The following is an 8,993-nucleotide window of genomic DNA, read 5'->3' as shown; positions in this document are numbered from 1 at the left end:
CCTGAATCAGATGTGCAAAGTTGCCCCAACCTAGCCTCTAAATCTGCATGACCAAAAATGCACATCCAAGTTTTTGCATGCAGGGAGGAGAAATTTGTTTTGGAGGTACAAACCAAATATTTTGTGCCTGCAAAACTGAGATTTAGAGTGGGCAAAAATTGGTCACCCAAACTAGTGCATCCACAAGCATTGAGAGTGAAATTCTGAGCATTCAAACTGGCAGGTCATTTTGAAAGTTTGTCTCAGTATATTTAGCAAAATTCCAGAAAGCATAAAAAGAGAAATAAATGAGGGGCATTGCTAAGTTTGAGACGTTACTGGAATGAAAAGGCTAGTAAAAACCATCTACAGGTCGAGTCACTTAAATTCAGTTGGGAAAAGCCAATGGGGAACAATCCTGAACAAGGGAATATGTTATATAATAAGATGAGTGGGACTGGAGAAAAAGGGTCAGATTTCATGAGTGACGGAGTTAGGTATGACACAAGGGCACAATGGAATGCAACCAGAGGCCAAACTGCCATCTCTGCCATGCCACTCAGCATATTTAATAACCACTGCTAATACCAGGCTGTTGTATCTCACTTTTCATCATCCAATCTCATTGTTTTACAAAGGAGGTCAGTATCATTATCCGCATTTTACAGATAGCTGATTAATAATTAAGTATATAGTAAAAAATAATTTCCCTACAACTCTGCCTGCTTGTTACTTTACTTAGTACTAATGAAACAAGTTAGATGACACATCTCTAATGTCTCTGATTCTATATTTCACTCCACCTGCACCTCCCCCATAATCTTATTCTCATCCATCTAACTGCAATAGCCATCTCATTCTTGTGGGTTTTTTATAAATCTGATCATTTTGCTCTCTCAGTTCACATTTTACATTAGCTGTGTTAGATTTGCTACTGTGTAAACTCTGGCTTGACAAAGACACGATTTAAAAAACAAACAAGCATTGCCTTCTTGCTTATATCCTCTTGAGTGCTTGATAAATACATGGAAAAGAATGGATATCTGAACAAATTGCATACAGAAAGTTACTATTCAACTCCCTGCAAAATAAATAAATAAAATAAATAATGTTCCATAGTCCTGCTGGATCACATGACCAATATCTGCAGGCCAGATGAGAGCTGCTTACAGGGCCCAGCTGGAAAGCTATCTGAGAAAAATTTGTGACTTTTTTCCTCCCTCCCATTCCCTCTCAGTTGTGCTTATTTTAAGATTCTGGCAACTAATGCCTGAATCTACTGCCAGACTGTGCATATGTGCCCTGCCACTTGACTCTTTTCCCAGAGCAAGCAACCTTTTGTCAATCCTATTTGATTATATTTTTATCAGGCAAGTGCCTGTCTAACTGGTAGGACTCTCTCTCTTGTAAGTCCTGGAAAAGAGGGAATTGTGTGTCTATATGACTAGAAATGGCCATGTAGAAAAAATGGTGTTTACACCGTGTTTATTTTACTAAATGCAACATTTCCTTAGATACTCAGTGAAATGTAAAAGAGTCAGGTAAGTCATAGACAGGTATGTGTGTGTTACACTCTGATCTGCCGATCAGTGTATCTTCTCCCTTCAGGCAGGTACACGCAGTAAGTCATAACCCACAAATACAGTCACATATCCTAAATCTATCCTTTGGCCCCCAGTTCAGCAGGCACAAAGGAAGTCAGTAATAAATGAGGTGAAGACTCAGAAACTTGTGCCTAGATCCACACAGATATCTAGGCTCCTAACTGTGACGGGCTGGATCACAGGAACCCCCTTGGGACTGACAACTGATGTGCCGAGACTACCTCTAAGCCTGTTTTCCCTGGCATCTTGGGACTTCAGAACCCTGCCTGGTTGTGCCAGACATGCTAGCCTCCTACAAACACAGACCCAGGCCTGAACTACATCCCCTACAAACTTCAGGCTTAACTGAAAACAGCTTAAGAAGTGTTCCTGTGTCCAACACTCAGGTACCCAGCTCCCAATGGGGTCCAAACTCCAAATAAATCCGTTTTATCCTGTATAAAGCTTATACAGGGTAAACTCATAAATTGTTCGCCCTCTATAACACTGATAGAGAGATATGCACAGCTGTTTGCCCCCTCAGGTATTAATACATACTCTGGATTAATTAATAAGAAAAAAGTGTTTTTATTAAATACAAAAAGTAGGATTTAAGTGGTTCCAAGTAATAACAGACAGAACAAAGTGAATTACCAAGCAAAATAAAACAAAACACGCAAGTCTAAGCCTAATAGAGTAAGAAAACTGAATACAGATAAGAACAGGAGTACTTGTGGCACCTTAGAGACTAACAAACTTATTTAGCATAAGCTTAGTCTCTAAGGTGCCACAAGTACTCCTGTGCTTTTTGCAGATACACACTAACATGGCTGCTACTTTGAAACCTGAATACAGATAAAATCTCACCCTGAGAGATGTTTCAATAAACTGCTATCATAGACTGGATGCCTTCCTAGTCTGGGCACAGTCCTTTCCCCTGGTCCAGTCTTTGTTCCAGCTGAGGTGGTAGCTAGGGGATTTTTCATGACCCTTTTGTTCTGTTCCATCCCCTTATACATCTTTTGCACAAGGCAGGAATCTTTTGTCCCTCTCTGGGTTCCCACTCCTCTTTTTAAATGGAAAAGCATCAGGTTAAAGATGGATTCCAGTTCAGCTGACATGATCGCATGTCACTGTAAGACTTCATTACTCACTTGCCAGCACACAGGTATACAGGAAGACTTACAAGTAAACAGAGCCATCTACAGTCAATTGTTCTGGTTAATGGGAGCCATCAAAATTCCAAACCACCATTAATGGCCCACACTTTGCATAATTACAATTGGCCCTCAGAGTTATAGTTCATGTTTCTAGTTTCAGATACAAGAGTGATACATTTATACAAATAGAATGACCACACTCAGTTGATTATAAGCTTTGTAATGATACCTTACAAGAGAACTTTTGCATGAAGCATATTTCAGTTATATTATATTCACACTCTTTACCATATTTTCATAAAATCATATAGAGTGCAACGTCACACTAACTTCCATTGAAATCCATGGAAATACCCCTGGGCCTTGATGGCTAAGATGAAAACTTTTAGTTTGAGGTTTGACCTCTGGCCACAAAGCAATAGCTGATGACATTTAATTTTTTTCATGTCCTCATACAGGCTATGAACACATCAGGGCTGTGGCTCACTGCTGCTTACTGAGTCTGAACCATGTTTGCTGGAAAAGATCTATGAACTACTTAGCACACTTTGGGGCATTTAAAAATACCATATTTTAAACTACAGGGGAAAACTCAAATTGTATCTACCAATCTGACCATTAACCTCTGAACCAGGCCAGTGGGTTAACAATTAAATTTAACCATGAGAAATCTAGGATCCTTTTGAACTAACATCATTTCTGACATTAAATAAATTAGATGTGAAGCCATTTTGAACTGAGATTGGAAGGGGTTGTGTAACTCTATTGGGAGCTGGTTTTAGAACTGAGGCCTGGACTACATTTAAAATGTAGGTTCACCTAGTTACATCACTCAGGGATGTGAAAAAATTCACAACCTGAGCACTGTAGTTAAGCTGACCTAAAACTTGGTGTAGACACAGCTAGGTCAAAAGAAGAATTCTTCTGTTACTTTAGCTACTACCACTCAAGGAGGTGGATTACCTACATCAATGGAAAAACCTCCATTGCGTAGTGTAGCTGTAGCCTGTCTCAAGGTTTAAATTCACGCCCTTGTTCGTTCTGTCCTGATGAATGCATAATTGTTAGAAGTAAATTTTTGTCATCCAATACTGATCATTTGAGTCTTCACAGTAAATCCTGGCTTGACAGTCTTGGTCACTGGCGATCTCTTATTAATCCCTCTGCAAAGACATCAAGCATTCTAGCTTCCCAACTCTGCCCTACCACTACGCCTCATGAAATTTCCTTTAAGTGCAAGATGGTAATTCAGCCTTAGTCATAACATACTAAGCCCTTGGCTGCCCTCTGATCAGACTGTCACCAAGGGTGCTTGCTAGCTATGCTTATGACTTGAGCCCTGCAAATCTGTGAGTATCCGCAGACCATGTTTGCTGATTGCAGATTGGATGTGGATACAAATTTTGTATCTGTGCTGGGCTCTACTTATGACTTGTTCTGTGGAGATTGGTGATCTTGGTGCAAATTCCAAACTTTTTCACACCGGTCAATGAACTGCCATCACATTGTGACAGTTTTCATTCACTACTCATGTAGATCGAGAGTTGGACGAGTGACCTAAAAGGTTTTGTATCTTATGCTGTATCCCCAGAGCCACACTTTACCTGCTGTTTTTTGTCTAGGTAGGTGCTTACACTCATATGGTGTTTAATGGAGGATTTTTCTATACTTGGCAGAGCTGAGAAGTTTCTCTCCTATATGCTAATGAAGAAGGACTACTCATTACCTTTTTGTCATCATGTAATTTAATGGAAGAGGTAGGACTAGATTTCAAGGGAATGATCCTGTATCTCATAGATGAACAGTTTCCCTCTAAGCTATTAAACAGTATCATAGCCATACAGGGAACAAAATTGCTAGTTTGTTTTAATACCCAAGGATTTTGTGAAGATTAAAGAATTAATTAAAGCAACTTGAGATCCTTGGATGGAAGGTGCTACAGAAACACAAAGCATTAATTATCATTAGTGCAAGTATTGAATGAATTCGTTAGAAGGAAACAAATCTGACAATATAGCCTTCTTTTTTTAAAAAAAAAAAGCAAGAATTATATTTGATTTTTTTTGGTTGTAATTTTATTGATCTTGTTTTCCACTCATTGATGCAGTACTTAATGGTGCACTCATGAAATGTCTTAGAATTAACAAACTGTATATTCCCATTTTGTAGTTCTCTTTCAACATTTGATTTTTGTAATTAAAAAAAAATAATAACGTAGACGAGAAAACAATTTTAAAACTGTCCATAGAGATAAAGCCCAGGCAAGTCAAAATTTAAAAAACACTAATGGGAGAAACCATATTTTCACCACCTAAAACCAACTGTCACTACCTCTTTTCCTGTTCAGCAGCTCTTTTGCAGGTGAAACTGTTCTGACAGGCAGGCTGTATATCTGATTCAGATAGCCCACCATGCTCCATATGCTTAAAAGCATAGCAATAACTTCTCATTGTGAGCACTTGGAAGAAGTGTTCATATAATCATGTCACTCTGTGATGGTAACAAAAGGTTTTATTTATCCACTTTTCAGGAAAGAAAATGGGGGGGAAATGACAAACAAGTAATGAGAGGAATCTGGAGAAAGATTTTACTCATACAAGGTAAGTGGTTTGATATTAAATGTTATCAAACAGAGTTAAAACAAGTATATCCCATGGTTGTTTGGTGTCATGGTCTATACTATTATGTTAACCACTTTTCAAAGACTATGATAAATTTTGTACAAAGTATGTCTTGTGAGATATCATTTGAAAGCTCATAATCTGCCAAACATTATTGTCTTGGTAAAGTCAAGTGGGTAATCTCTTACTTAAGCAGCTATTCTCCAGCAAAGGGAAGGTGTGAATGAGACATTTACATTTCATCACAGGGATGGTACAATCCTCATGTCCACAAGAGACTACTTGCACATATACCCCAGCTGGGGGTAATCTCAAAGAGTGGAGAGTGATATAAGAATGAGAGACAGTGGCCTCCAACTGGCCTTTCTCCTCCTCCCATCTTTCTGCTCATGACTTCAATGAAACCTGAAGGACACTGAAAAAAGAGGGAAGGGTCACAGGCTGAAAGGAGACCCAGCTTGTGAAATTTACTGCAATGTGTGCTAAGACAAAACTTTTTGCTTTTAAATTCATTTAGCTTGTTAAGTTAGGTATTAGCTTGTATTTTACCCTTTTATTTTCTTTTGTAACCAATCCTGACTTTTATGAATCATCACTTGTAATCACTTAAGTTTATTAACTACAGAAAGATAGATTTTTATATTTCTTACGGAGTGTGTTTGGATTGGAGGGCATGTGGAAACTCCATTTGGGATAACAAGGCTGGTGCATTATCATTTTCCTTTGATGGAATGATGAACTTTCTATGTGCTTGTACTGTTCAGAAGAGTACTGAGCAGTACCAGACTGTGAGGGGGCTCCTGCCCCACACTGGGCTCTAAGGGGTTAATAGAGTCCTAGGGATGCTGTGCAGGAGGCAGACAGTCAGGGCCAAACAGGCCCATATATAAAAGGAGCTGCAGGGCAGAGGAGGGCAGTTCTCTGCTAGGATCCCAGGGAGGAAGGTCTGTGTCTCTGGAGGGCTTAGAGAACTGCCAGCACCCTGGACAGAGCAATGCTGCTAGCAGGGACCGGGGGAGCAAGAGACAGCTCCTGGCTGCCTGCTTGGGTTTTTAGGCTGAGGCAATGGTAAAGAGGATGCTGGGGCCACGAAGAAGTGGCCAGACAATTCACTGCAGTTGCCACTAAGGGAAATGGCTGTGAACAGCGGATTGCAAGTCCCCAGGAAGGGAGGAGCATGGCACGGCCAGAGGGCTGTGTTGCTGAAGAGGACGCCATGGTCCTTGGAGAGACATGGGTTCTAGAGCAGGAGTGATGGCGGTCAGACACCACCTGAAGAGGGTGCTGAGCTAATTCCCAAGACAGCCAACAGGAGGCACCACAGTGGTGAGTGAACCCTGTTACACAGTTGCACATTTTTAGGGGAAGAAAGCTGAGACTAAGAATTTGCAGGTGTTGGCCTGTATGTAATTTTGAGTGAGTGGTCAGAGTGCTCATGTCTTTAGCTGGGAATGAATTTGCATGCTAAAGGCAGTGTGAACAGGAAAGGAGTCGAAGTTCTGACAACAAAGCAGTGTAAAAGGCACCCCAGGCTACAAAATTTAGGGGACACAGCTGTTCAATGGTCCAGATTGTATCCTGGGTAATGTCACATATGGGTTCTTAGAGAACCCCTTCCCCAACGAGGAAAAAGAGCTAGAGCCTATTCCAGGAACTTCACTTGTACAGATTAAAAAAAAACAAATGATGTCATAAATTTGTGAGTGCTTGTGCCACAGCTTAATGGGCCTATAAATTAGCTTTCGCCTTTATTTTCTCCCACAAAATTAAGGAAGGGGAGTGTACCTGATTTCTCCAGCTTCTGCTCTCAGAATGCTCTGACTGGATCTTTCAGCCCAGAAGACGATTCATTTCTACCAAAGTCATCCTTTTATTCCTGTTTTCCTTCAGTTCCCTATCTTCCTTCCTGGGCTCTGTGGCTTTCTTTCTGAAGATTTAATGGCAGCCACAAGCATCTCCCTTAACACTGGACCAGTCCTGCTTTGCTTTTTTCACCAGCTGCATTCAATATTAATGTTGCATGACCTCCTAAGATTTATACTTCATTCATTTAGCAATCGGAAGAGTCACTCTATTTCCTTTGTGCCTTGTAGCTGCAGACTATTTTACTTTTCCAGTGCTTGGAAAATATTCTTCCACTAATTCTTGGATCTCTTCTGTGGTCAGCTTGCTTTGGAGCCTTCCCATTTGGCACATTCATCATACTTCTGTTACTCTGCCGCTCTGTGAACTGCAACCCATTGCCTGTTCCTAATGGGCTATTCTCCTGACTGTTTTGAGGTGGGATTGTTGTAGAACTAATGATCATGAACCAAAACAAGGTGTGTTTTTAGCCACAAAAAAATCCAAAATATGAGATTTCATACCTGACTACAGCACAAGCTCCAGCTGCATCCAACATGACGAACCTGAAAAAATAAAATCTGAGACAAATCCTAGAATGGAGCATCACTTTCCTCTGAACACTGAATCACCTTCCCTCACTTTCCAGCATTTGAATGACAGATGTGGGTGGAAAGCAGAAATGATGCAAGGTCAGTTTTAGTCTTTCTCCCAGTGGCAGGAGATCTATTGCAGGGACTCTGCTTCCAGAAGCAGGGCTAAAAAGCAGGGCAGTGAGAGCTCATCAGTTCTAGTACTGTTGTCCCAGTAAAATGTGCATAATCTGTCCTCCTAATATAGTTTGGAGCTGATGGTTATCAGGAGGCAATATCAGAAATTAAAGGAACACATTCAACGTGAAGGCTCGTTCACCTGCGCATCTACCAATGTTATATATGCCATCATGTGCCAGCAATGCCCCTCTGCCATGTACATTGGTCAAACTGGACAGTCTCTACGTAAAAGAATAAATGGACACAAATCAGACGTCAAGAATTATAACATTCAAAAACCAGTCGGAGAACACTTCAATCTCTCCGGTCACTCGATTACAGACCTGAGAGTGGCTATCCTTCTTCAACAAAAAAACTTCAAAAACAGACTCCAACGAGAGACTGCTGAATTGGAATTAATTTGCAAACTGGATACAATTAACTTAGGCTTGAATAGAGACTGGGAATGGATGAGTCATTACACAAAGTAAAACTATTTCCCCATGTTATTTCTCCCCCCCACTCCACCCCCCACTGTTCCTCAGATGTTCTTGTTAACTGCTGGAAATAGCCTACCTTGCTTGTCACCATGAAAGGTTTTCCTCCTTTCCACCCCCTGCTGCTGGTGATGGCTCATCTTAAGTGATCACTCTCCTTACAGTGTGTATGATAAAACCCATTGTTTCATGTTCTCTATGTGTGTATATAAATCTCCCCTCTGTATTTTCTACCAAATGCATCCGATGAAGTGAGCTGTAGCTCATGAAAGCTGATGCTCAAATAAATTTGTTAGTCTCTAAGGTGCCACAAGTACTCCTTTTCTTTTTGCGAATACAGACTAACACGGCTGCTACTCTGAAACGTGAAATCTAGTTAGTTTTAGAAACCAAAAGTGGTTCCAGGTTCCCCATCTGCTCTTGAGTCTCGTTGCCAAAGACATTTACAATCACATTTTATCTTTAGATCTCTCTTTATTTTTTTTTTATGCTTGTGTCTGTCTCCTGTTACTGTACAATAAATTCACAAAAGCAGGGGAAACTGACTTACAAGGAAAAC

The 8,993-nt window shown here is 40.5% G+C and overlaps 1 protein-coding gene across 1 annotated transcript in view; it reads left to right on the top strand.

Annotated features, from left to right (window-relative positions):
• The first annotated feature begins 5,256 nt into the window (after positions 1-5,256).
• Positions 5,257-8,993, top strand: part of SRGAP3 (SLIT-ROBO Rho GTPase activating protein 3) — a 281,414-nt gene continuing 277,677 nt past the window's right edge. The window contains exon 1 of the mRNA XM_038410230.1: positions 5,257-5,322. Coding sequence (XP_038266158.1) covers positions 5,286-5,322 — 37 coding nt within the window. The 5' untranslated portion in view covers positions 5,257-5,285. The remainder of the gene's footprint in view (positions 5,323-8,993) is intronic.

Source organism: Dermochelys coriacea, chromosome 7 (genome assembly GCF_009764565.3).
Source record: "Dermochelys coriacea isolate rDerCor1 chromosome 7, rDerCor1.pri.v4, whole genome shotgun sequence".
Taxonomy (NCBI): Eukaryota; Metazoa; Chordata; order Testudines; family Dermochelyidae; genus Dermochelys; species Dermochelys coriacea.
The sequence above is the reverse complement of the archived record's forward strand: the minus strand, read 5'-3'. Positions and strand labels throughout refer to the sequence as shown.